Source organism: Melanotaenia boesemani, chromosome 8 (genome assembly GCF_017639745.1).
Source record: "Melanotaenia boesemani isolate fMelBoe1 chromosome 8, fMelBoe1.pri, whole genome shotgun sequence".
Classification (NCBI taxonomy): domain Eukaryota; kingdom Metazoa; phylum Chordata; class Actinopteri; order Atheriniformes; family Melanotaeniidae; genus Melanotaenia; species Melanotaenia boesemani.
In genome coordinates, this window is record NC_055689.1 from 1163255 (window position 1) to 1190521 (window position 27267).

At 44.1% G+C, this 27267-nt stretch overlaps 1 protein-coding gene across 3 annotated transcripts in view; it reads left to right on the forward strand.

The window, feature by feature from the left end:
- The window catches only part of kcnn1a (potassium intermediate/small conductance calcium-activated channel, subfamily N, member 1a), a 147910-nt gene that overhangs the window by 95117 nt on the left and 25526 nt on the right, over positions 1–27267 (forward strand). For all 3 annotated transcript variants that reach the window (XM_041991453.1, XM_041991454.1, XM_041991452.1), the window contains exons 5-6: positions 22991–23132; positions 23273–23383. In XM_041991453.1, coding sequence (XP_041847387.1) covers positions 22991–23132; positions 23273–23383 — 253 coding nt within the window. The remainder of the gene's footprint in view (positions 1–22990; positions 23133–23272; positions 23384–27267) is intronic.

The following is a 27267-nucleotide window of genomic DNA, read 5'->3' on the forward strand; positions in this document are numbered from 1 at the left end:
TGTTCAGTACGGTGTAAAAAGTAGTTCCAGGGTGATGTTCAGCACAGTGTAAAAAGTAGTTCCAGGGTGATGTTCAGCATGGTGTAGCATCTCTTCTTCTAACATGTCTGGAAACATCTGGGAAGTGAGGAGACCAGTTGCTGGACTTTTAGGAGAGGAATGTTGTCCCATTCTGGTCTGATGCAGGATTTTAGCTGCTCTGCTTGGTCCAGAGAAGATGGACGAAGGTTCTGGATCCTGTTCACATCTGGCTTCTTCCTGCATGATGGAGCTTTAACCTGCATTTGTGGGTTTCAGGGTGAACTGTGTTCACAGACAGTGGTTTCTGGAAGTCTTCCTGAGTCCATGCAGTGGTTTCCAGTAGAGAATCATGTCTGCTTTTAATGCAGAAGATCACCAGCATCCAGCCTTGTCCCCAGCACACAGAGATCCCTCCTGATTCTCTGAATGCAGTTACTTTTCCAGCCTTTTGTTGCTGCTGTTCCAACTTTTTCTAGACGTGTTGCTGTATCAGATTCACCATCAGCTCATATTTTCCATCACATGGTGAAATGTCTCTGTTTCATCATCTGACATGTTGTTAATCTTCTATTGGGAGTAAGATATGGATGGATGAAGTTGATAAATCATTGCATTCTGCTTTTATTTTACACAGCATATCACACTTTGTAGTAATTGAGGTTTTAACAGTTCTCCTTGTTGTTGGACCACAGTGCCTCTCCACCAACTTTTTCTCTGTAGTTGTTGACCTGCTGCCAATTAACTTAGTTAGTAATTAAATGTTCCTCCAAAATCTCATTGTTTGTGAGCTCAAGCAGAAATTTAGATGAAAAAAGTTTGTTCTTTTTTTTCTCACATATGTCTTTATTGATTTTACATATTCTTTGACAAACAAAAAATAAAAAACAAGGGAACAATACCTCTCCCCCTCCCTTACGCCCAATGCTCACTCTGTCAACATAAACTTGAATTTACACGTCCCAGGTTTTAACAAACAAAAAAGCAGCCACATGCCTTTAAAGTCTTCAAACATCCCTTAAGCTATAACCGTCAGTTTTTCCAGTGCCAGGTTGCTGGACATTTGTTTATCCATTGGTTTATCTTGGTCTCTCTGTGTCCTTCCAGTTCAAGGACATTACGTGTTTAGCCTGCAGTAGACAAAAACTAACAAGCCTCCTCTTATTTACAGACCCTCCAAAGCCTTTTGGAATAATGTGCATTAAACAAATTTTACAGTCAGCATATAACATTCAGTTAAGCAAGAAATAAATGTAGTAGCCTCTTTCCAAAAAATCTGGAGTTCTCTATATTGCCACATACAATGAAGGAGAGTACATTTATCTGCACCACATTTAATACAATCATCAGGAATATTTGAATTGAAGTGGTGTAGTTTTACAGGAGTGATATAGGTTATAAACAACCATTTATACTGCAGCAATTTAAACCTAGTATTAATAGTTTGTGTTTGTGCTAACAGTCTGTTCTTTTGACATGTTTATAATGAGCTTTAATATGTTCAAATCATGTCAAAATGGAGTAAATGGAAAAATTCTACTTGTTCTTTCTAAGCACGATTATTCAGTCCATCTAGGAATTTTTGTTGCTGCGAATGCAACTATTACAGGCCCATTTCTGCTCCCTTGCATACGCAAACAGTGACATTTCAAACGTTGTCATACATCGCCGTTCTCATTCTTCCATGTGTGTTTTACATTGCCATGGTTGTTAAGTCAGTTCCTCCACTAGGGGGCAGTGCTGAGTTCAGAGTTCACTCCCACGAGCCGACGTCAGTTTCAGACACCGTTAGCGACAGTAACGCGTCGCTATAAAGTTGTTTCCAACCGCCCAACCACTGCCCCCGTGATTTCCGGTGGTTTTGCTCCATCTTGTGCGTTGATCATAAATAGGCCTTAAATGTCCAGTGTGTAGAATTACTGCCACCTAGTGGTAAAGATGGGATTAGTGCAGGGGTGAATGTCTTCTTCTGTGGTGCTTTAAATGTGTTACTCATCCCAAACTTGTCCATTCAGAGACACCGTAGTTAAAATTGTGGCACAAATATGGCAGCAGCCATGTATCAAGTTATTATAAATGCTTCATTCTAAGAGAATAAAAACAAAAGTTATTTTAGTAGTCATTGGTTACCAATAGAAACAGTTTTATTGATATTTTAAAGTCGTTTGTCAGTGACCTTTGACCTTGTTACACTGTGCATGTTTAATGCAAATTCAGCCAGTTCTCACCAATTTTAAAATTTTGTCTTATCACCACAACTTTAAAGCAACTCTGACTGATCTCTGCGCTCCTCCACGTTACCTGATAGAAACACGTCACAAATTTACTTATGTGTTTCTGATGCGTGTAAAAGTAAGAAATGTGTTGCATCTGCCATCTAAAACCACAGCCAAGCATTGTAGATGCCTCTTTCCCCTCATAATTGGAGTCATTCAACTCAAGCGGTTGAGCGAGGTCACAGATCCTGGAACTAGATGCCCAGGTTCGAATCCCGGCCTGGGGCCTGTTGCTGCAGTGCACCTTTATGATCCACTTTCTTGTCAACCAGCTATCTAACCAGAAAACCAAATCTGCAGATAATGTCTGAGATGTGAGAGGAGATGAGGAAAATCACCATGATGAGTCTATAAGATCCATATCTGCTGGAAATGCTGAAAGAATCAGATTATTTACAGACAACTGAACAAAAACTACCACAAAATCAGGCAGTTGAGGTCACAGTAGTGACAAGAACCAAGGTAAAATCCTGGAGGGAGTTTGATTAATAGTTCCAGTTTGGATAAATGCTATTGGCTCATTGATCAATGACTTGCTGTATTGATGTAGATGGATGTTTTTTTTACATTCAACAGCATCTTCTAAATGTAATTTATAATTATTATAATGTAGTTTTTTCATTCTGTCTTTTATTCTAAACTGTATAGCGAGCCTGCCTCTCCCTGCCTGTTAACAGCTGGGATAGACTCCGGCTTCCCCGTGACCCTGAAATGGACTGAGTGGAATAGAAATTTTAAGACAGTGGAATTACTATTAAAGTCCACTACCTTAAGGATTTGCTTTTTACCAGTGATAGAATGAAAATAAGCTTCTTAAGTCTGACACAAGTGAGGTTTCCAGCACTTTCCAGTGAACACCCAGGGTCACTTTTCTAATATTAACACATTTTTACAACTCTGATTTCACTCTATCAATCTAAACCAGGTTTTCATTCAGTAAGGGTTCCTTATCATCTCACAACCTTTTGGATTTAATTGATAGTGTATAAAACTTTAAATAAAGAAGTTAAAACAAGCTGCATCAGGAGCTCCTCACACACAGACGCATTAATAATCTATTCTTCATTAAACAAACATTAGACAACCAAACTGGTTTTTTATTTTGCAATGCTAACACTCGTCAGCATTTAACTTAAGTAAGATTTGTCATGCAGGATTTTTACTTGCAATGATGTATAAAGGGACCACAGACCGTTAACCGGCCTGAAAAACGGTCCTTTTAGACCACACTGATGTTGTAGCTGGTTTTTACAATATTCATGTGAAAATCAGTTGATATCAATGTGCTGCTGCTGCTGACTGACAGAGAGGAAAGCTGCAGCAACAAAGGTTTGCTCAAGACATCACTGGACTTATCAGCAGTTTCTTTTTAAAAAAAAAAAACGGCAAAACATCTGGAAGTTTTTATGAGGTGAAGCTACGAGTGAGTCTGGAGCTCACCAAGATTGCAGTGTGGTCCACCAGGAGGGAATACAAGAACCTCAACAGTTTTAAAACCCCTCTTCCTAAAATGTTGGGACACAATTAAATTCTAATAAACAGAATGCAACAGTTTCCATACCTCATCCCACCATCCATATTTTATTCCCAGTAGAAGATAACCGACAGAACAGATGATAAAACTGAGACATTTCACCATGAGATGAAAATATGAGCTGATAGTGAATCTGATGGAAAAAGTTGAAACAGGAGTAACAAAAGGCTGGAAAAGTACCTGGTACAAAGCAGAAACACCTGAAGGAGCATTGGACAACTAACCAGGTTACCTGGCAACAGGTCAGTAACATGACTGGTATAAAAGGAGCATTTCAGAGAGGCAGAGTCTCTCAGATGGAAAGATGGACAGTAACATGACATATTACCTCATCCTGATCAGGAATGAAATCAAACTGAAATCATGTCCTGGCAGAATAAGGTGGAATCGTTATTCGCAGAATGAATTTATGGTATTGTGATCGAACCCTGGTCGATTCTGAGGTAACACATTTGGTCCATATCGTCCAGTCCTATCTGCCTAACGGTTTGCACAGGGGCCAGTTTGGAAATGTCAGCTGGAGATTAAGTGGAAAGTTTGGAATCAGTCGTTTAGAGGAGTTTAGAGGAAAGTAAGATTCCCACGTCCTGTTCCACACCGTTAGTGATCACTGCATGCCATTTAGTCCATAGATTTTATTTTCAGGATAAGATGGGCAGGATTGTGTAAGTCTTGCTTTGTTATGATGAATGGGTGCTAGCATGCACATGTAGTTTTGTGTGTGTGTTTGTGTGAGTGTTTGTATAATGTTTTGTTGTACTTTCTATTTCCCCACTATGCTGCTCCATAGGGATACCATGTGAGTCCTCGTTCTCTAGCCGTGGAAAACCAACGTATCATTTTTTCACCGAGCTGGCGCCACTGCTGCCCTGAGTGGGATGGGAGGGCGGGAGTGGTGGTGGTGGTGGGTGGGGGGGTAGCAGGGGGGTGGGGGAGCCAACCCTTCCAACTCAGTAGGCCAAAGTAGAATCAGGCAGACCCACAAGTTGGCATTAATGTGGCACCAAACCTCTGCTGAGAAAACAGATGTTGGTGGCTCCAGGAGCCCAGAGGCCGGCGGTGTGAGCAGCACTTTGAAGCAAGCGTCTCTTTGCTAACGGTTGAGTGTGAGGCCAGCAGGATGACCAGGGAATTTCTACTAAAACAGCTACAAGTCACGCTCACCCTGCCCGAGATTAAGTTTTCTTCTCATTTTCTTCTCTCTCTCTCTCTTTGTGCAGTTGTTCTAAATCCACTATACAGAAAAAAAGTCTTTTTAGGAGCAAGGAAAGATTTTTGAGAAGCAAAAGGCTGTTTTTTGTGTTTCCACATTACCCTTTTCATTGTCTCCCTTCACAAAATGAATTGAATGGTGTTGTAATAGTTTCCCATAAACTTGTGTTGTTCTTCTCTAGAGATGAACAGCATTCAAGGAGAGAACAGGGGTCGAGTCCTTTCACAGGTCACTTGTGGTCATTTTGGTTTGGGTGTGTGGTTCTGCAGGATTTTTTCACAGTTTAAAGCTAGGAAGGTAAATGAGGGCATGGCTTTCCCTTGCTACACACTACAACAGAGACGCCTTGGAAAACAGGAGAGTTTTCTGTCCCGCATGCAGTGTGGACGTTTTCTGTTTGCATCCATTACCGAATGTCATCCCTCTTCTTCCTACTTGTTTTATTTGGTAAACATTGAAACAGCATGGAGGTTTTCATGTTTACTCCTCCATACCATCATTTTAAATAAGATTGAAGTGGAAAAAAAGAGGCGCTTGTTTCCCAAAGTGCTGTGTGACTCGTATCGTCCGTTAAGCGAGCTGTCATGCTGTCACACTGACCGTGCTCCTGACTTCATCGCCGGGCAGTACGGTGTGAGATTGGACGAACACGGAGTCTACCTGGAAAACGCCTAGATGGGGGGAATGAAAGACACATATCCATGGGGACAGAGAGGGATGGAAGGGTAGAGGGAGCACAGAGACGAGAGGGATGTTACAGTTGATCGATTGAACCCTGTTCATGGACTTCTTTCCCTGCTCCCCCTAACACAGTCCTTCTTCAGAGCTAACCTACCTCAAATAAGCTCCTTAACTAAACTCTTTTGGCTTTTTCCTCACTACCAAACAGCTCCCTCTCTCTCCTTCGTACTTCTGACTGATCCCTAGCAGATCTCCTTGTGCACCCATCTAATATGGCATGCTCTGCAGTTTCTCATCTCTCTCCACTACTGATTCCTGTCCCTTTGCCTTGTCCTTACCCATAACAAGCAGGCGTAATACAGCTGAAACTCAGTTACACACTTGCATGCTTGCCTTGCCTTCCTCCCTGGTTTCTCACTCCTTTTTCCTCTTTAACTGCTTTCTGAAACAAAACGCTCTACTTCCAGGTGATGTGAAACTGCAGTTTCTCGCCTCGCTCTCTCCAATAAGCACCCTCAGGTGACATTAAAAAAAAGTTCTCAGAAAGTTTCACTGACTTTCCCTCAAGGCAGAGTACCAGATTATCAGGCTTGGGTTACTTATCGGGTACACCTAGACCCAACGACCAACTTCCAGATTGTGTCATTGCCCGGCCACAAACACCCAAACCAGGAGCAGTTCAGCCAGAGAAACTCAAACTGATGCTACGTGACCTTCTGCACAGCAGTCAAAGGTTCACATTAAATATTCAGGCAGATTTTAAAACTTGCCGGAAGCAAATGTAAGCACCTGTAAAGACCCGAAATACCATATTTACAGTGATGACTACACTGTACTGATTTAATACTGTCATGTGGATGAAAAAAAGCTATGTCTGTCTACATGTGCTCATTTTTATATATGAATTATCTGTTCTCTGTCAGTTTAAGTGTCCTGTTACCCACAAACTGATGTCACAGTGGCTATCAGGAGGAAAGACCCACAGGTAGGATGAGGCAAGTGGACATACAAATTCTGCTTTACACTGCCTGTCCAAAGAGAAAAGTCTTCACCTGGATTTCACTAAGCTAACAGGTTGGAGCCTCCTATTGGATGATTCGTGCAGAATGATCATCCTTCAGCTGCAACCCCAACTGATGCAACAAGCAGCTTCTCAGTTCTAAAACAACCATGAGGAAAGACACATTCATGGTCATGGAAAAGGGTCAGATCGTTGGTATTAAGCAGAGAAAACATCTCAGGAGAAGCAGAAGCTACTAGAACTGGGTTCAGAACTGTTCACCCATCATTAAAACTGGAAGGATGGAGGGAACCATCGTCTTCCAGGAAGAAAAACATCTGAATGATGGTGATCGGTGATCAGTTAAACTTTTGGTGGAACCAGATGGAAGAAAAACAGCAGTAGAACTCAGGACCATGTTTAATAGTGAAAGTTAGAACATTTCCACATGAACAATGTGAAGGAACTCAAGGGACTGAACAGCTGTGGAGCCAGAAGAAAACCACTAACCAGCAGTGATGGGAGTAACATCGTTAAAATAATGGCATTACTTTTTTCAGTAACAGGTAATCTAATTACTCTTTCCAAAGTTACAACGGCTTTAGCGTTACTGAGGATGAAACGTTACTGACAGCGCATTACTGTAAGATTAGATTAATTTTGTTGAGTGATAGGGCTGAAACTGGAGAATACTCTCAACATCCAAGTAGAAAAGTTGCGAGAAGTGGGTCCGCACCTTTTATCATGGAGTGTTCGCTCCATTTAAACCGGGCCATCAGCCGGGTGACCCGCTCAGATCCGACGGCTAGTTCGGTGAGAACGCTCCTTTTAACCACGGAACAAACCATCGGTTGATAATGTTGATGTTCGCCTTTAATTGTTCAGTAGAAAACTTCACATTACCATGATTCCTCAAACAACTCCTGCAGATTTTCTCTGGAAAGAGAAGTTCTGGTCCAGTCCAACTAATCGTCCTGTGTTAACTAAGAACTCCAATGGACACCGTTGTACTTTGCGGACTACAAGCTGATAGAAATATGTACAAAATTATGGTTTTATTGTCAACTTTTATTATTTTTATGATCAAGTTTGCCCTGAAAGATCCATGCCTCTTTTATTTTGGTAAAGCCTCTTTCCACCCACAAACGCTTTCCTCCTCACCGCTCGTCATCACTTCTCCCCAGGCCACCGTCCGGCTGACGGTAAAGGAGCGGACCCGCTTCTTCCCGGGTCACCGTCCGGCTGACGGTAAAGGAGAGGACCCACTTCTTCCCGGGTCACCGTCCGGCTGACGGTAAAGGAGCGGACCCACTTCTTCCCGGGTCACCGTCCGGCTGACGGTAAAGGAGCGGACCCGCTTCTTCCCGGGTCACCGTCCGGCTGACGGTAAAGGAGCGGACCCGCTTCTTCCCGGGTCACCCCCCGGCTGACGGTAAAGGAGTGGACCCGCTTCTTCCCGGGTCACCGTCCGGCTGACTGTAAAAGAGCGGACCCACTTCTTCCCGTGTCACCGTCCAGCTGACGGTAAAAGAGCGGACCCACTTCATCCAGGGTCACCGTCCGGCTGACGGTAAAGCAGCGGACCCAGTTCTTCCCGGGTCACCGTCCGGCTGACGGTAAAGGAGCGGACCCACTTCTTCCTGGGTCACCGTCCGGCTGACGGTAAAGGAGCGGACCCACGTCTTCCTGGGTCACCGCCCGGCTTATGGTAAAGGAACGGACCCAGTCAGTGTGTGCAGCAGCACACAAAAATAAACAGGAGACTGTTTTGGTTAGTCATTTATTTCTCCAGGTTTCCATTTCATACATCAGTCAAATCTAATATTCAGTTTTATTATACATACAGGAACTTGCAGATGGATTTGAAATCCTGTTCAAAGGAACATATTTGAACATTTTTTAAAAATTATTGGAATAATTACTTCTATAATGCTGTAACGTTATTAATGTTTTTACTTTTTGCAGGAAGTAACTAGTTACTGTAATTAATAACTTTTTTAAAGCAACATGCCTAACACTGCTAATCAGTGAAGCTAACCAGAGAAAAAGGCTTCAGGTTTCTAGGGAGCATAAAGACTGGACTCTGGAGCCATGGAAGAAGGTCATGTGGTCTGATGAGTCCAGATCTACCCTGGTCCAGATTGTTGGAGCATCAGGGTAAGAAGAGTGGAAGATGAAGGGATGCAGCCATCATGCCTAGTGCTACTATATAAGCCTGTGGGGGCAGTCTATGATCTGGAGTTGCAGCAGTTGGTCAGGTCTGGGTTCAGGTCTAGGTTCAGCAACATTATTTGTCCAAAGAATGAGGTCAGCTGATTCCTGAATACACTGAATGAGCAGGTTATTCCATCTTCCCTGATGGCACAGTGCCAGGATTCATGGGGCTCAGATTTTAAAGAGTGGTTCAGGGAACAGGAGACAACCAGAGTCCGGACCTGAACCCCATGGAGAAGAAATCCTTTCCTGAACTAGCCTGACTGTGATTAATCAATTCATTCTACTGACTTGTCATGTTATAGAGTTTAAAGAAATATTCTTAGAGGAAAAATACTAATCAAAATTAAGTTTGATTCATTTTTATTGCTACCAGGACTTTTGTATACTCTTGTCGTTAGTAGAGGCCAGTAGGTACCTGCTGTGCAAAGTGGTTCATATTGTGAATACTTTTGTGACTGCATCATTTTACAATAAAATCCAAAATTAATTAGCATTAATAAAAAAGTCAAGTTCCTGAAAAGATTAATTTTAGCTCAAATCATGTTCTTTTCCAAACCTTAAGCTGGCAGTTTACATTCCTAAACCAATCCAAATAGTTTTAATGCCTAAATTTAACCAGGAAACAGTTTTGTGTAACTGTAACCAGGTAGTTGGTAGAAGCCAACAATGGTGCAGCAAAAGAATCCCTCACTCAAAGATTTTTTTGTGATTGCTGCCGCCTAAACTTCCTGATTTTGTGTCAAGTTTTGTGAACAGGGTTGACAAAAGTGGATTTTATTGTTTAGTGTAGCACCTGAAATTGATTCCAAATAATTAAAGGTGCAGTGTTTGACTAAATCAATTGATAGGAGCTAGAGCACCATTTGGGAGAAGTAACACCTTAAAAAAACCGTAGAAGAAGACAGTACACATGTAGATACTTACAGTGCCGTCATTGCTGAACCTGAGGCTCTTGGTGCAGCAACCTTAACCCTAAACCATAACCCTCCACTCACACAAGAAAATGCCGTTATGTCTGAAAGAAGTTTGGCCACTGATGGCCACCATCATCCCATTCTTCACAATAACCCAAATCCCAAAAGACCTGACACAGGACTCCTTCAACTCATCGAACTTTGCCCTAACAATAATGACCTCCTTTTCAACAATCAACACCTTCTTCAGGTTAACGGGACAGCCATGGGCCAGAGGTTTGCCCCCTCCTACGCCAACCTTTACATGAGCAAGTGGGAGTGGAAAGCCTTTGCCAAATGTCCACTCCAACCCACCCTCTACCTCAGGTACTTAGATGACATTTTTGGAAATAGGACTCATTCCCTCTCTCAGTTCTCAGATTTTATCAACATTCCTAAAAACCATCACCATCACCATTAATCCTACTCGAACCCACTTCCTCAATACTATAATTTTCTTTAAGGCCATGAACACGAAACCCACTACAGACAAAAGTATATTTCAAACTCACGGTCACACATGCTTTACTTAATAAAAACAGTTACCATCGAAAACATGCATTCAAGGGCATTATCAAATCACAACTCTTCTGGTTTCACCGCATTTGTTCACAACTTTCAGACTTCCGCTCAACCCCCAGTACACTGTTTAAAAGCCTCCGAGGCAGAGGCTACTCCCAACGTTTCTTACGGTATGTTAAAAATTCTACTTTGGCTTCCCTTGCTCCATCTCGCTTCCACCCTTTCCTGCACTCTTCTCCCTCCTCTCTCCCAGCTCAGTTCCCATGGTTTGAGCCGCCATTCCCTGTATCCCCCTACCCTAACCAGGGTCTGTATCCCAGTCCCTAACCCTAACCTTTCACCCTCCCTGCTACTTAACCCCAAACCCCCACCTCCCCCCTCTGATCCCCTACCCATCCCCCTTCCTAACCCTAACCTTCCACCACCTCCTAATCCCTTACCCATCTTCTTTCCTAACCTTTCCCCCTACCCTAAACAGATTACACAACCCCAAACTCTGAACCTAGACGGCCCAGACCCTATAACTAAAACCCCAATGTCACATGCTCCTTTTACATCACTGCAACTCATTCCTTTTGTCTCCACTTTTTCAAATAAAGTTACAAGATTTCATCGCATTATTGAGAATAACTTTACAGGTTTCCAAACTCACCACTCAGCCTTTCAGAACCACAAAATCATATCAGCATACAGGAAACACAAGGGCCTTCAATCCATTCTCGTCAATTCACAGTTTAAAGACAATAGACCTGCCCAACAACTTCCTTACAATCATCACTACAGACATAGAAAGTTTATCCATAACCTTCACAACAATACCACATTCCCTTTTATAGGCTTCTTGTCCACAACCAAAGTTGTCTACATCATCACTTGCACTCTTCGTCAGAACATTACATAAGAGGAACCAAACCATCCACCCCTATTTATCACAGCATCTTTACAACATTAGGGAAGGTTGACTTACCACCCACTTGGTCAAACACTTTCAGTTAACTCATAATTTCCGGTCTGGAAAACAACGACCGCTGGACCTGTGGGCAGAGGAAGAGGGCCGAGAGGATCTGAATTCATCGGCTTGAAACTGCCACGTCAGGAGGACTAAATGATTCATTAAACCAAAACTAATAGTATGTCTTCCTGCCACAGCGGTCCCAACCCTTCAGTTAAAATTACAGTTGTTGAGATGAGTGGGTGACAACAACCCATAGTACCGACTAGACATCATACACAGGCCAAAAAAATGTACAGCCACTACCAACGTAGAATTAACATATCCTAATTAGATATCCTCTTTATTGGTAAGGAAAAAATAAAAACACTTATTTGTGTAGAAACTTTGAGGTAAAGTTTAAAGAACCTGTTGATTTAAGCCAGTGGCCAAAAAAATGATCTCTTATATTTCTAGAAACCATGTGTCCACTTTCAGCGTGAAAGTATCTTAAGCTTCTGGTGATTCTTTAACTGCCTTTGGTACACTTGTTCTAAGTTCTTTGGTGTGTATGTGAATGTCCACATTATCAAGTAATTATTGGGGTCAAGGGTTAGAAAGCCGGTTGGGGTGGTGAACAGGTCTAAGGGTCCATTTATGCTCACTTTACATATGTAAAAAGGTTCGTTTGTTGGCATGCTTGTTAGACAATGCATCCACTAGAGGAAAGAGCAGAGTTCAGCGCTTCAGACACAGAATGTGTATGACTCTTTGTAAGCCATGTTGGGGAGTATTGTTACCCTTTACATCTCAGCTCTCTGCACAGTAAACATAATTAAAAACATGTCTAAAACAAGCTAGAGAGAAAAGTCCTTATTGCAGACCATCGTTATGATGCAAAAACACTAATTATTAACTTAGATCAGGAATCTTCAAACCTCATTCTCCTGCAGGTTTTTGGTCAGGGATCCTCAAATTGACTCAGACTTGTGCAAGTCTGCTAATTACCCAAACTGATTTGAGTCAGGTGTGGAAACTCCCTGACACTCCAGTTGGCACCTTGGAAATGCAGCCATCTTTACTTCTGCACACATAAACTGTCTTTTATATCTGACTCACACTCAGCCAGAAGCTCATCAGCTGGAGACGTTCCTGCACACGTCCAACTGGGACATCTGGGACATGTCCACTGGTCTCTGGGACGTGTCCCCGGTCTCTGGGACATGTCCACTGGTCTCTGGGATGTGTCCCCGGTCTCTGGGACATGTCCACTGGTCTCTGGGATGTATCCACTGGTCTTGAGGACGTGTCCATTGGCCTCTGGGACGTGTCCAACGGTCTCTGGGACATGTCCACTGGTCTCTGGGACATGTCCAACAGTCTCTGGGACATGTCCAACGGTCTCTGGGACATGTCCACTGGTGTCTGGAATGTGTCCACTGGCCTCTGGGACGTGTCCACTGGTGTTGGGGACATGTCCACTGGCCGCTGGGACGTGTCCAATGGTCTCTGGGATGTGTCCACTGCCCTGCCTCCAGGACAGAGACAGAGGATGAAAACCTGCTGCTTGATTTCCTGTTCAGAGCTGCTGCTGCAGCCGAGGACGTGAAAAGATGGAAAACTGGTCCGAAATAATGAAAAAGAAGACGTCTGCTGCAAGCAGAACGCTGGTTGCCCAACATGGAGGACCAATCCCACGGATGACGTCGATGTACGTTCTCTATAACAAGTGTGACACTGGAGGAGATCATGATAGAATAGAATAGAATAGAAATACTTTATTAATCCCTTTGGAGAGTCCTCAGGGAAATTTGGGTACCAGCAGCAATACAACACCAACAGTAAAGCAGGACAAGCTCAAGACACAATATGTACAGGTCCAAAGCAGAATAGAGGCAACAAGGTGTAAGAAAAGCACAAATAGAATGCAATAAATAATAATAAGATAAGTTAAATAAACAATATAAACAAGCACTGCACACAGTAGAGGTGGTACAGATTCCCAGTTCACTATTGCACGTATAAGTTATTGCAACTGTTTGTATGGGTTATTGTGCATGTGTTGTATCAGGCGGACTGCACACCTCCCTCTCCCCCCTCCTCCTCCCCCTCCTGCCTAATGCAGAGTTGTACAGTTTGATGGCTCGGGGGACAAAGGAGTCTCTGAGCCGGTTGGTTCTACTCTTGGGGAGGAGCAGCCTGTTACTGGTCAGGCTTCTCTGTGCACTGATGACAGTGTGCAGAGGGTGACTGGCATCATTCACAATAGCCAGTAGTTTTTTTAGTGTTCTCCTCTCTGCCACTGTCACCAGGGAGTCCAGCTTCATGCCAACCACAGAGCCCGCCCGCCTGATGAGTTTTTCCAGCCTGTTAGCACACCTTTTTGTCATGTTACCCCCCCAGCAGACAACAGCATAAAAAAGCGTACTAGCCACCACAGACTGATAGAACATCCACAGGAGTTTCCTGCAGATGTTAAAAGATCTCAGTCTTAGCAGGAAGTACAGACGGCTTTGGCCCTTCTTGTACAGGTGATCTGTACAGCATGTCCAGTCCAGCTTGTTATCCAGCCACAACCCGAGGTACCTGTAGTTGTCTACAATCTCCACCTTATCGTCCCTGATGGTCACTGGACGTGGTTGTGGGCTGGACTTCCTGAAGTCAATAACCAGCTCCTTAGTCTTTGAGGTGTTAAGCTGGAGATGGTTCACCTGACTCCAGGTGACAAAGTCACTGACCAGATTCCTGTACTCGTCCTCTCCATCATTCTTGATACACCCCACGATGGCTGTGTCATCTGCAGACTTCTGGATGTGACACAGCTCTGAGTTGTAACAGAAGTCTGAGGTGTAGAGTGTGGAGAGGCCAGCACCGTCCCCTGGGGTGCTCCTGTGCTGCTAATAACAGTGTCAGATGTGATGTCCTTTAGACGTACTGCGGTCTCTCTGTGAGGTAGTTACCAATCCAGGACACCAAGCAGGGGTCCACCTGCATCTCCCTCAGTTTGTCCAGAAGCATCAGGGGCTGGATTGTGTTGGAGGCACTTGAAAAATCCAAGAAGAGGATCATCACTGTGCCCCTCCCCTTATCCAGATGTACTTGGACACGGTGTAGGAGGTAGAGAATAGCATCCTCCACACCCACACCTGCGCGATAGGCAAACTGTAAGGGGTCCTGGGCCTGTTGCACTTGGGGCTTGAGGAGATTGAGGATGAGCCGCTCCATCATCTTCATCAGCTGGGATGTAAGTGCCACCGGTCTGTAATCGTTCAGCTCACCAGGACGTTTTTTCTTTGGAACTGGAACAATACAGGATGTTTTCCACAGGGTAGGCACTTTCCCCAGCTGTAGACTGTGGTTGAAGACATGCTGGAGTGATTCCCCCAGTTCATCAGCACAGGTCCTAAGCAGACGAGGAGGCACTCTGTCAGGGCCTGCTGCTTTCCATGGGTGGAGCTTCCTCAGTTCTCCCCTCACCTGTTCTGCTGTTATGTGTGGAGGGTGTTGAGATGGGGGGAGGGGTAAAGGTTGGTAGGGGGGCTGCACAGGGGATGAAGTCAGGGAGGATGTGTACTGCGGTGGGGGAGGGGGGACCGTGGGCTGGTCAAAGCGGTTAAAGAAGATGTTCAGCCTGTTTGCTTCTTCCACTGTCCCCCCCGCTGTTATGGCCTTTTATCTGAAGCCTGTGATGGTGTTGACACCATCCCAGCCCTCCTTCATACAGCTGTCACTCAGTTTATCCTCCACCTTCCTTCTGTAGGTGCCCCTCGCCACCTTCAGGCATTGTTTCACCTCCCACTGTGCTAATTGCATTGCCTCCCTGTCATGGTTCATGAAAGCCACCTTCTTCCTGTTGAGGGCAGCTCTGACATCTTATGTTATCCAAGGTTTGTTATTTGGATAACAACGGACAGTCTTATTGGGGGAGACTACGTCCAGCGAGAAGTTGATGTAGTCTGTCAGACAGTCTGCTCCTCTATGTCCTCACCATGTTGTCTCAGAGCCTCCTCTGCCTCAGGTGACCACTTCCTGACCGAGCGTGTGGTTTTAGACATCCTTTTGACCAGGGGGGTGTACTGTGGCTGTAGGTATACCAGGTTGTGGTCAGACTTTCCAAGTGGGGGGAGGGGGGTGGCTCTGTAGGCATCCTTCACATTGGAGTACAGCAGGTCTATTGTTCTGTTGTTCCTTGTGGGACAGTCTACAGCCTGGTAGAAGGAGGCCAAGGTAGAGTCCAGGGAAGCATGATTAAAAACCCCAGATATGACCATAAACGCCTCGGGGTGCTTAGTCTGCAACCTTGCTGTTACTGTGTGTGTCTTCTCACAGGCAGCTGATGCTTCCGCGCTGGGCGGGATGTAAACACAGAGCACGATCACGTGACTAAGCTACCTCGGCAAGTAATATGGCCGCAGACTAACAGCTAACAGTTCCAAGTTCTGGCAACACAGTTCCTTTTTCACTGAGACATGTCCTGGGCAACACCAACGTTTGTTCACACATATGATGAGCCCCCCACCTCTGCTCTTACCGCAGGCGTTCATGTCTCTGTCAGCTCTCACAGCAGTGAAACCCGGTAGATCCACGTTACTATCCGGTATCGCATCAGTGAGCCATGTCTCTGTGAAGATGTATAAGCTGCATGAGCGATAACTCCGTTGATTGTTCAGTGCCAACAGCTCGTCCATCTTGTTAGGTAGTGAGTTGACGTTCCCCATTAGTACAGAGGGGATCACTGGCTTAAAACGTCGTTGAGCAGCCTTTAGCTTAGATCCTGACTTGCAGCCTCTGTACTTCCTCCTCAGCTCTGTCGGTACGTTGTGCTGCATTCCGACATTAGTCTTCCATGCAAAAAGTTCCTCTCTTGAATAAACAAGACAATGTGCAAGTGCCATACTAGAGTTAAAAAATATTCAATAGGATATATATTTATATATAATAAGGAATAAAACAATAAGAAAGAAAGAAAGAAACACTCGGGTGCATAAGAGACACTGGTAAGGCAGCCGTCTCCTACAGCGCTGTTAAAAAAAAAAAAACAACGTAAAGTGATGTTTGTAGTCATATACACTCTCTTACACTATATACTCTTGCAGGCTACTGTGGGCCTGCTCTATTTGCTGCTCTGTGGTATGCCTGCACATGCTCTCTGCAGCGTACTAAAATACGAACATAAGCACAGAGAATGGACAGCATGGGGTTAATGTTGAGCATAAATGTGCGTGCAGCAAGCATGTGCTGTTAGCACGGCCAGTCTTAACTCTGCTCATTTTTATTTTATTTTCTTTCTTTATTTTCCTTGATTTCATTTATGAACTAGAGTCACTCAGTTAAGTTTGGGCAATACAATATCTGGTAAGGTTCAGAGATACCTGGTTAACGTTAGGATATATTTATATATTTAAATAAAAAAAAGGTTAGGTTTAGGCAAAATCACACGGTTCGGGATTAAATACCATCCCAGTAGGAAATAAGCTTCTGTGCATAATATAAAATGTTAAAAATGGAATGCATTCGTGTATTAAAAGAAATATAAAACAGCAACAAGACTGAGCTAAGTGCTAGCTTAAAAGCATGGTTGGTGTTGTGGGGGAAAGACAATGCAGAGGGAAGAAAATGGCCAGGTGCAGTGAGTAGGCAGTGGAGGCGGAGAGCTGCTGTTTCAGTGTTTGTGGTTCATGAGAATATTATTTAAGAGGAAAGCTGCAGTTGCAGTTGGGAATAGGTGCAGTGTGATGCTGGGTGTTAATGCAGTGACAGAACTGTAACAGATTACTCTCCATCTGATAACGCCACAGACATGCATGCACTGAAACTCTTCAATTAGGCCCTCAGGTACGCCGCCTCCTGTCTGCTGCCCTTCCGTGATTAGAAGGGCAGTCACAAAGAGGCCTACTTTGTTAAAATATAAGAAGAAAAGGAGGTTTAATGAAGTTCTCGGGCTGAACACGAAAGCATGCAAAGTTAGACCAGCACAGAACCTTTTAAAGACTAGTCAGCTGGTATATTTACTGGAGTATTTGCAGGTGAATGCCCTGCAGAATGTCCAGAAGATGGACAGAGCTTCACCAAAATGAGACAAATTGGATCTAAAACTGTGGAACAATTTTAGTAAAATGTTCCTCAGACTTTGAAGATCCACCATCTACAGTGTAGAATATCATCAGAAGATTCAGAGATTCAGGAGGAATCTCTGTGTGCTGGGACAAGGCTGGATGCTACACTGTCTACACAGTGTTTTCCTGGCTTGATGAGATCGGAAAATCATTTCATTCACATTTTACACAGTGTCCCAATTTTTTTGGAATCAGCGTTTTATTTGCTGAACATGTTTCCTCCTTTTCTGCTGGCTGCTCTGCCTTCTTTGCATATGCTGTAAAACCACTATCAGCTTTGCAGTTTATTATTCTGTCATCAGTAGTTTGAGTTAAATCTGCTCCCTGTCTGTGGTCTGCTGACCAGTGGAGGAAAGAGACTGCAGTTCTGAGGAAACACTGCTGCGGGTAGAAAACGTAGCAGTAACATATAGAGGCATGTGTGATGCTTCGGTTATCTGAATCATGCATGTGGTTAAAGAGGTGTTGATTTCTAAAAGTCGCTTTGACTGCAAAGCATCCAGGCTGCAGCTTGCAGTGTTGTTAGTCGTTGCATGTAAAAGGCTTTCCTGTTAATTCTTGAATAGTTTGGTCTTAGAAACACTGTTGGTGTGTGAGAGTGTGTGCATGTTGGCAAAGGGAGGTGTGTGTCTCATACACGTCTGATCCATTATAGAGACTTGTTGCCAGGTTTGGTCTCTCGGGTCCAGGTTCATGTATCATGATCTACACGCAGCATCAGTTGAAACAACTACAGTTCGTTAGCGCATGTGAGCAGGAAAGCTGCCGGTTGGGGGAGGAGGCAGGGCTGAGTGGAAAGGCTGGACATGACCTTATTGTTTTTTAACGTTGAGTTAGGCAGGAGCAGGTAGATCTGTTCATGCATCCGCCTCCAGCCCACCACAGATTCACAGCCTATTTTCTCTGTTATTATTAGACCCTCTGAGTGTCAGGGAGGCTTTCACTTCGGGGGGTGAAACTATCTGCTCTTGTTGTCCTGGAATAGGTTGAAAGTGGTGCCAGCTCTTCTCCATGCTATTCCTAAACTTGACACAGTATATTGAGAGCTTTAAAACTTCATTGATTACCATCCCGAATGGCTGTCTCCTGCAACACGTGAAATATGGGCAATGAAAGCAGTGACATTCAGGAAGCTGGGGTAACTTCATGGGATGCATTTATAACCAAATCAAGACCACTGTTTTACATCATGAGCTGCAATTTCTGCCTGGCTTGAAGCCAGGACTTGCCTTCATGACCAGATTAATAATGTTAACATATTAGTCACATCTAAGGGCAGCTGGTGAAGTGGTGGGATGCAGGGAAGAAAGAGACAGGGGTGCCTCTGATAGCCTGCTAGAGGACGGTTCAGCCCCCTTGCACTGGATCTTCAGCGCAGTCTTTGTCAGAAGCACTTTTTATCTCTAAATGGACCCTCGGTTTCCCCATCACACCCCTGCTCTCAATATACTGGCTTTGAAGCATGCAGGATGCAGACATCTTTTTATTCCTGCATGGTACCGTACAGACGCTGCATGGCATTTATAAAGCTTGGGTCCCACAGACCACACACTTCTGATATTCTGTGGGACAAATTAAAGAAAATATGCAAGCAGAAGATTTTCCCCTGACTTTGAGCATGAGTGTGAACACAAGGAGTGGGAGTTTTAAGATCGGCAGAAGGCATGATTAGATCCTTTCTAGTCTCTGATGGCAATGAGCTGTCTTGGAGGAGAAAGTGGAGCTTCTATTAAACCAGATCCATTTTGGTTTTTGGTTTTTCAGGTGGAAAGAAAATGTGGCCCCGAGCTCTCCACCCCCTTCTTCTGCACTAAAAAGACGTGATTATTATTATTATTTTAATCAGATGTGTGCAGTCCACATGCTGGTTCAGTGTTGGACTGTGAGGAAAAATCTCAAGAGTTTTTCTTTCCATCAGGAAGTTTTTCTTCTCGGACGTCCTCCTAAACAGCACATTGATAATAATCAGGCAAATTGACTGGATGGATAAATTAGGGCAGATTTGTCTCTTTATTCTTGGACTTGGTCTTGCTGCAAACATATGGCTATATCATCCTCCACCTACCACCTATTTTTCTTCCTTTTTTAAAACTGTTTTAAAATAGAATATATATATATATATATATATATATATATATATATATATATATATATATATATATATACTGCTCAAAACCTAAAGGGAACACTAAAATAACACATTCTAGATCTGAATGAATGAAATCTTGTTATAGGCCATAAGGTCAACCCTGTTATCGTTTCATCTCGCTCCACCGCCTGAGGACCACACAATTCTTCCTCAAAAAAAAAGACCAGTTCACCTTTAGCTTAACTCTGAAAGTTCGGAGCTGATTATCCTGGACAAGTCCCATGATCTCCGCTATAAATCGGCACTAGCTACTGTTCAGCGTAACAACATTTTACTTTGAAAGTGGTGGTACCCAATCAGAGGCCAGCTTCTGGTAAACAGAAAAGAAAGATGGCTGCCTCCCTGGATTCACTGAGCAGCACCGATAGAGTAGAAAATCATCAAAAATCATCTAAATTGGACAGACAGGAGCTGAAACCGGATTATATACATAGACATGTTCATGAAGAAAGACGAGGCAAAAAATTGGAAAGTGAAAGTGTCTTAAACTACATTTGATTACATTCTGTTCTTGCTAAGTTTCCTGTGCTTTTCTTTAGAGAAAAGAACCTCTGGTCTGTGTTTTGTTAAATGACTGTTGATTTCCTTTAGTAGTTTGGAAAAGGATTATAATGAATATGTACATAATAAAAAACCGTATGCTGATTTAGTTATTTAAGTTTATTAACACAATTAAGACTTATTTAATTCAAGTCAGTTGAAGAGTTTGCCAAGCCAACTTTGTTTATAAAGCAGCCTAAACAAAGTACAGAAAACAGCTAAGAAGCTAAAAAATAGTAAAAGAAACAATAAAAGCTAAACAATGCAAAAACACAACACAAAAAACAATTGTGTGGTCCCCACACTGGAGCGAAAATGCTGACAAAATCACCTAAAAATTATCAATGGAAATCACATTTATTAACCTATGGAGGTCTGGATTTGGAGTCACTCAAAACTAAAGTGGAAAAAGAACTACAGGCTGATCCAACTTTGATGTAATGTCCTTAAAACAAGTCAAAATGAGGCTCCACGTGCCTGTATGACCTCCCTACAACGCCTGGCCATGCTCCTGATGAGGTGGTGGATGGTCTCCTGAGGGGTCTCCTCCCAGACCTGGACTAAAGCATCCACCAACTCCTGGACAGTCTGTGGTCAACGTGGCGTTGGTGGATGGAGACATGATGTCCCAGATGTGCTCAGTTGGATTCAGGTCTGGGGAATGGGCGGCCAGTCCATAGCATCAATGCTTCATCTGGCAGGAACTGCTGACACACTCCAGCCACATGAGGTCCAGCATTGTCTTGCATTAGGAGGAACCCAGGACCAACCACACCAGCATATGGTCTCACAAGGGGTCAGAGGATCTCATCTCGGTACCTAATGGCAGTCAGGCTACCTCTGGTGAGCACATGGAGGGCTGTGCAGCCCCCCAAAGAAATGCCACCCCCCACCATTACTGACCCACTGCCAAACCGGTCATGCTGGAGGACGTTGCAGGAAGCAGAACGTTCTCCACGGCGTCTCCAGACTCACACAGGCCGCCAGTAGTGAAGTTACCAATCTTGGTGTTTTCTCTGGTAAAAGCCAAATGTCCTGCACGGTGTTGGGCTGTAAACACAACCCCCACCTGTGGACGTCAGCCCTCATACCTCCCTCATGGAGTCTGTTTCTGACCGTTTGAGCAGACACATGCACATCTGTGGCCTGCTGGAGGTCATGTTGCAGGGCTCTGGCACTGCTCCTCCTGGTCCTCCTTGTACAAAGGTGGAGGTAGCGTCCTGCTGCTGGGTTGTTGCCTCCTACGGCCTCCTCCATGTCTCCTGATGTACTGGCCTGTCTCCTGGCAGTGTCTCCATGCTCTGGACACGACACTGACAGACACAGCAAACCTTCTGGCCACAGCTCGCATTGATGAGCCATCCCGGATGAGCTGCACTACCTGAGCCACTTGTGTGGGTTTTAGACTCCGTCTCATGCTACTACTAGAGTGAAAGCACCACCAGCATTCAAAAGTCACCAAAACATCAGCCAGAAAGCAGGAAGTGAGAAATGGTCTTTGGTCACCACCTGAAGAACCTCCTTTATTGGGGGTGTCTTGCTAATTGCCGATAATTTCCACCTGTAGTCTTTTCCATTTACACAACAACATGTGGAACTGATTGTCAGTCAGTGTTGCTTCTAGTGGACAGTTTGATTTCACACATGTGTGACTGACTTGGAGTTACACTGTGTTGTTTAAGTGTTCCCTTTATATATATATATATATATATATATATATATATATATATATATATATATATATATATATATACAGTATATATATATATATATATATATATGTATATATATATATATATATATATATATACATATATGTATATGTATGTAGCCATAGATATGTATGTATACATATGTAAAAAAAAAATTTTCATAACATCAGGTCTCTGTGCAAAATGTAATTAAAGAAGGAATTCAGTGATTTCTAAACCTCATCCATCAACATATTTTATCTTCAGTAGCAGATCACCAACATGTTTGTTTTGGAAACCATACTCATTTATGTATTTATTTTGAATTATGGAATCTATATAATCTTGCTGGACCTGACCGGAGGGCTTAGAAAAAAAGAGAATAGTGAACAGAAGTAAAAAGGAAAATAGAAAAGAGAAAGAGGAGACAAAGTTACAACTGATAAAAAGCAATCAATTTACATTTAAAAATATGTTAAATAAAATTATATATATATATATATATATATATATATATATATATATATATATATATATATATATATATATATATAGTGAATCTGATGCAGCAACACATCTGGAAAAAGTTGGAACAGGAGCAACAAAAGGCTGGAGAAACACCTGGAGGAGCATTGGACAACTAATCAGATTACCTGGCAACAGGTCAGTAACATGACTGGGTATAAAAGGAGCATTTCAGAGAGGCAGAGTCTCTCAGATGGAAAGATGGACAGAGCTTCACCAATCTGAGACAAACTGGATCTAAAACTGTGGAACAATTTCAGAAAAATGTTCCTCAGACTTTGAAGATCCACCATCTACAGTTTTTGTTTTATTCGGGATTTGTGTAGTTCAGGTTTTCTTTAAGTAAAAGGAAAAGAATAGAAAATATTTTGGTTTTTATTCAGAACAAATCTTCATATTTTTATTTTGTAACAGAGTGATGCATTTTTTTAGACACTGTACCATCTGTTGTATGAAACCGGTGTCTTACCGTGCATCATGACCTCTTCCTATTCACCAATCCTCCTCCACCCACCTCCCCTGTTTGCTTCACACAGCACCATGTCATTCCCCAGCATGCTCAGTCATGAAAGTATGTCTAGCTTTTCTGAGTGGCCCCATTTCTGCTTATCTTTATTGTTCCAGGTATCATGACAAACAGGAAGTGACCAGTAACTTCCTGGGAGCCATGTGGCTCATCTCTATTACCTTCCTCTCAATTGGCTACGGAGACATGGTGCCGCACACGTACTGTGGGAAAGGTGTATGTCTGCTTACAGGAATCATGGTGGGTTCTTCCATCACTCCCTCCGGTTCACATCCAGCTTCACTTTACATCTAAACGATTTCATTGTCTGTAATCAAAGCTATAGATAAATATAGTGTTCAGAAGATACAAGACCAGATGTTGCTGTGTTTGTACAACAGGGTGCTGGTTGCACTGCGCTTGTAGTTGCAGTGGTGGCCAGGAAACTGGAGCTGACCAAGGCTGAGAAGCATGTCCACAACTTCATGATGGACACACAACTCTGCAAACGAGTGAGTCTCAGTTCATTTTTCATTCAGAAACTTTTACAATATGTTGGTTTTTATTAGGTTCATTCAGTCAGATTTATTTATTCAAGTCATCCAAAGACATGTTTACAGACACAGTCCAATTAAACCCAATTCATTACCATCCAATTCAAATAAATCCAGTTTATGATCCGCATTGCTTCAGTTATAACCGTGTTCATATAAACCAGTTAAAATAATAATGGCCTAGCCAAGGAAATGCTCCGGAGCCAGGACCAGGAAGGAAAAGCTCCATCGGAGCAAGGACCAGGAAGAAAAACCTCCATCAGAGCCAGAAGCTGGAAGGAAAACTTCCATCAGAGCCAGGACCAGGAAGGAAAAGCTCCATCAGAGCAAGGACCAGGAAGAAAAACCTCCATCAGAGCCAGAAGCTGGAAGGAAAGCTTCCATCAGAGCCAGAAGCTGGAAGGAAAACCTTCATCAGAGCCAGGACCAGGAAGGAAAACCTCCATCAGAGCCAGAAGCTGGAAGGAAAGCTTCCATCAGAGCCAGGACCAGGAAGGAAAACCTCCATCAGAGCCAGAAGCTGGAATGAAAACCTCCATCAGAGCCAGAAGCTGGAAGGAAAACCTCCATCAGAGCCAGGACCAGGAAGGAAAACCTCCATCAGAGCCAGAAGCTGAAAGGAAAACCTCCATCAGAGCCAGGACCAGGAAGGAAAAGCTCCATCAGAGCAAGGACCAGGAAGAAAAACCTCCATCAGAGCCAGAAGCTGGAAGGAAAACTTCCATCAGAGCCAGGACCAGGAAGGAAAACCTCCATCAGAGCCAGAAGCTGGAAGGAAAACTTCCATCAGAGCCAGTACCAGGAAGGAAAACCTCCATCAGAGCCAGAAGCTGGAAGGAAAACTTCCATCAGAGCCAGGAGCAGGAAGGAAAACCTCCATCAGAGCCAGAAGCTGGAAGGAAAGCTTCCATCAGAGCCAGGACCAGGAAGGAAAACCTCCATCAGAGCCAGAAGCTGGAAGGAAAGCTTCCATCAGAGCCAGGACCAGGAAGGAAAACCTCCATCAGAGCCAGAAGCTGGAAGGAAAACCTCCATCAGAGCCAGGACCAGGAAGGAAAACCTCCATCAGAGCCAGAAGCTGGAAGGAAAGCCTCCATCAGAGCCAGGAGCAGGAAGGAAAACTTCCATCAGAGCCAGGACCAGGAAGGAAAACCTCCATCAGAGCCAGGACCAGGAAGGAAAACCTCCATCAGAGCCAGGACCAGGAAGGAAAACCTCCATCAGAGCCAGGACCAGGAAGGAAAACCTCCATCAGAGCCAGGAGCAGGAAGGAAAACTTCCATCAGAGACAGGACCAGGAAGGAAAACCTCCATCAGAGCCAGAAGCTGGAAGGAAAGCCTCCATCAGAGCCAGAAGATGGAAGGAAAACCTCCATCAGAGCCAGGACCAGGAAGGAAAAGCTCCATCAGAGCCAGAAGCTGGAAGGAAAGCCTCCATCAGAGCCAGAAGCTGGAAGGAAAACTTCCATCAGAGCCAGGACCAGGAAGGAAAAGCTCCATCAGAGCCAGAAGCTGGAAGGAAAGCCTCCATCAGAGCCAGGACCAGGAAGGAAAAGCTCCATCAGAGCCAGGACCAGGAAGGAAAAGCTCCATCAGAGCCAGGACCAGGAAGGAAAAGCTCCATCAGAGCCAGAAGCTGGAAGGAAAGCCTCCATCAGAGCCAGAAGCTGGAAGGAAAACCTCCATCAGAGCCAGGACCAGGAAGGAAAAGCTCCATCAGAGCCAGAAGCTGGAAGGAAAACTTCCATCAGAGCCAGGACCAGGAAGGAAAACCTATATCAGAGCCAGGACCAGGAAGGAAAACCTCCATCAGAGCCAGAAGCTGGAAGGAAAACCTCCATCAGAGCCAGTACCAGGAAGGAAAAGCTCCATCAGAGCAAGGACCAGGAAGAAAAACCTCCATCAGAGCCAGAAGCTGGAAGGAAAACTTCCATCAGAGCCAGGACCAGGAAGGAAAACCTCCATCAGAGCCAGGACCAGGAAGGAAAACCTCCATCAGAGCCAGTACCAGGAAGGAAAAGCTCCATCAAAGCAAGGACCAGGAAGAAAAACCTCCATCAGAGCCAGAAGCTGGAAGGAAAACTTCCATCAGAGCCAGGACCAGGAAGGAAAACCTCCATCAGAGCCAGAAGCTGGAAGGAAAACCTCCATCAGAGCCAGTACCAGGAAGGAAAAGCTCCATCAGAACCAGAACCAGGAAGGACAACCTCCATCAGAGCCAGAAGCTGGAAGGAAAACTTCCATCAGAGCCAGGAGCAGGAAGGAAAACCTCCATCAGAGCCAGAACCAGGAAGGACAACCTCCATCAGAGCCAGAACCAGGAAGGAAAACCTCTATCAGAGCCAGGACCAGGAAGGAAAACATCTATCAGAGCCAGGAGCAGGAAGGACAACCTCCATCAGAACCAGAACCAGGAAGGACAACCTCCATCAGAGCCGGAACCAGGAAGGAAAACATGTATCAGAGCCAGGAGCAGGAAGGAAAACCTCTGGTTCCACAGTAAGGGGTCTGAAAACTGAAGGTTCTGCTCTACTTTTAGAACCTCTAGAAACCTCCAGTAAACCTGCAGTCTAAGAGTGAAGTGTCATATTGCTTAATGATGAGGTTCAATATTTTCCTCTCAGCTGTTTAACTTGGCTCTTTATTAACTTTGAGGACTTAAAACCTGATGAAAAAAAGATCATGGTGATTCATTTTGTGTTAACATCACCACGTGTTGCTGGAGCGATTTGCAGCCGAGTGTGAAGCGGCTGGGATGAGCCAAATCCGAGACCATGGTCCTCAGCCAGAAAAGGTGGGGTGCTCTCTCTGTGTCGGGAATGAGGTCCTGCCCCAAGTGGAGGAGTTCACGTATCTCGGGGTCTTGTTCACGAGTGAGGGAAGGATGGAGCATGAGATGGACAGGTGGATAGATGCGGCGTCTGCAGTGATCGGTCTGTCGTGGTGAAGAAGGAGCTGAGCCAAAAGGCAAAGCTTTGGAATGGAAGTTTGGAAACATGGCAAATCTACAGATAAACTTTAAAAGAAAATCCTTAAATTGGTTACGATAGAATTAGGGACACAACCCCCCCCCCCCCCACCCCCCACCCGCCGCTCTTTTGGATGGACTGAGTGATGTTTTTCGGCTTGTGACAGAGAAGCTCATTGGACAAACATACCACAATGTCAGAAATGCCCATTATGTGCACTGTTATGCACACCAGCTGAACCTGATTATGCAGCAGTGAGAGTTTTCTAATCTGATCTGGGAGGCATTGCCAGTTTTCTACCCGCTCACCCAAACACATCAGCGTACTTGACCAGATTGTTGCACGAAGGCTTCCAAGAGTGTCACCCACAAGATAGAACTTCAGAAGCGGAGTCGCGAACGCCGCCTACGAGAACCCAGATGACCTGATGCAGTGTTTTAATCCATCATTACATTGGGTCCATGTGACAGCAGCACAGTGAGGGAGGCATCTGGTTTCCTGAGGAGGCTGCAGGATGAGGACTTCCAGTTTTTCCTGTAGCGGTTTCATCAGATAATGCCTCATGGACATGCTGTACCTGCAGCTCAGAAGGACATGGATGCAGTTTTCATCAAATGTGTCCTCCAGAGCTACAAAAGCCATCTGCAGGCAGTAAGGTAAGCTAGAATCATTTTAAATTCTTCTTTATACTGAGTATCATTATAAGTAAATATAGTCACCAGCCACTGCGTTGTTCCTGAGCAGCTTAATTCAATCCAATAAACCAGTCGTTTCATATATTCTGCTTCTGCATTTTATGAAAAACGTGTTTCCATGTTGATATTGTCAGGAAGATGGTAAATAAATAGTGGGTGATAGGGTTGCATTAGGAGA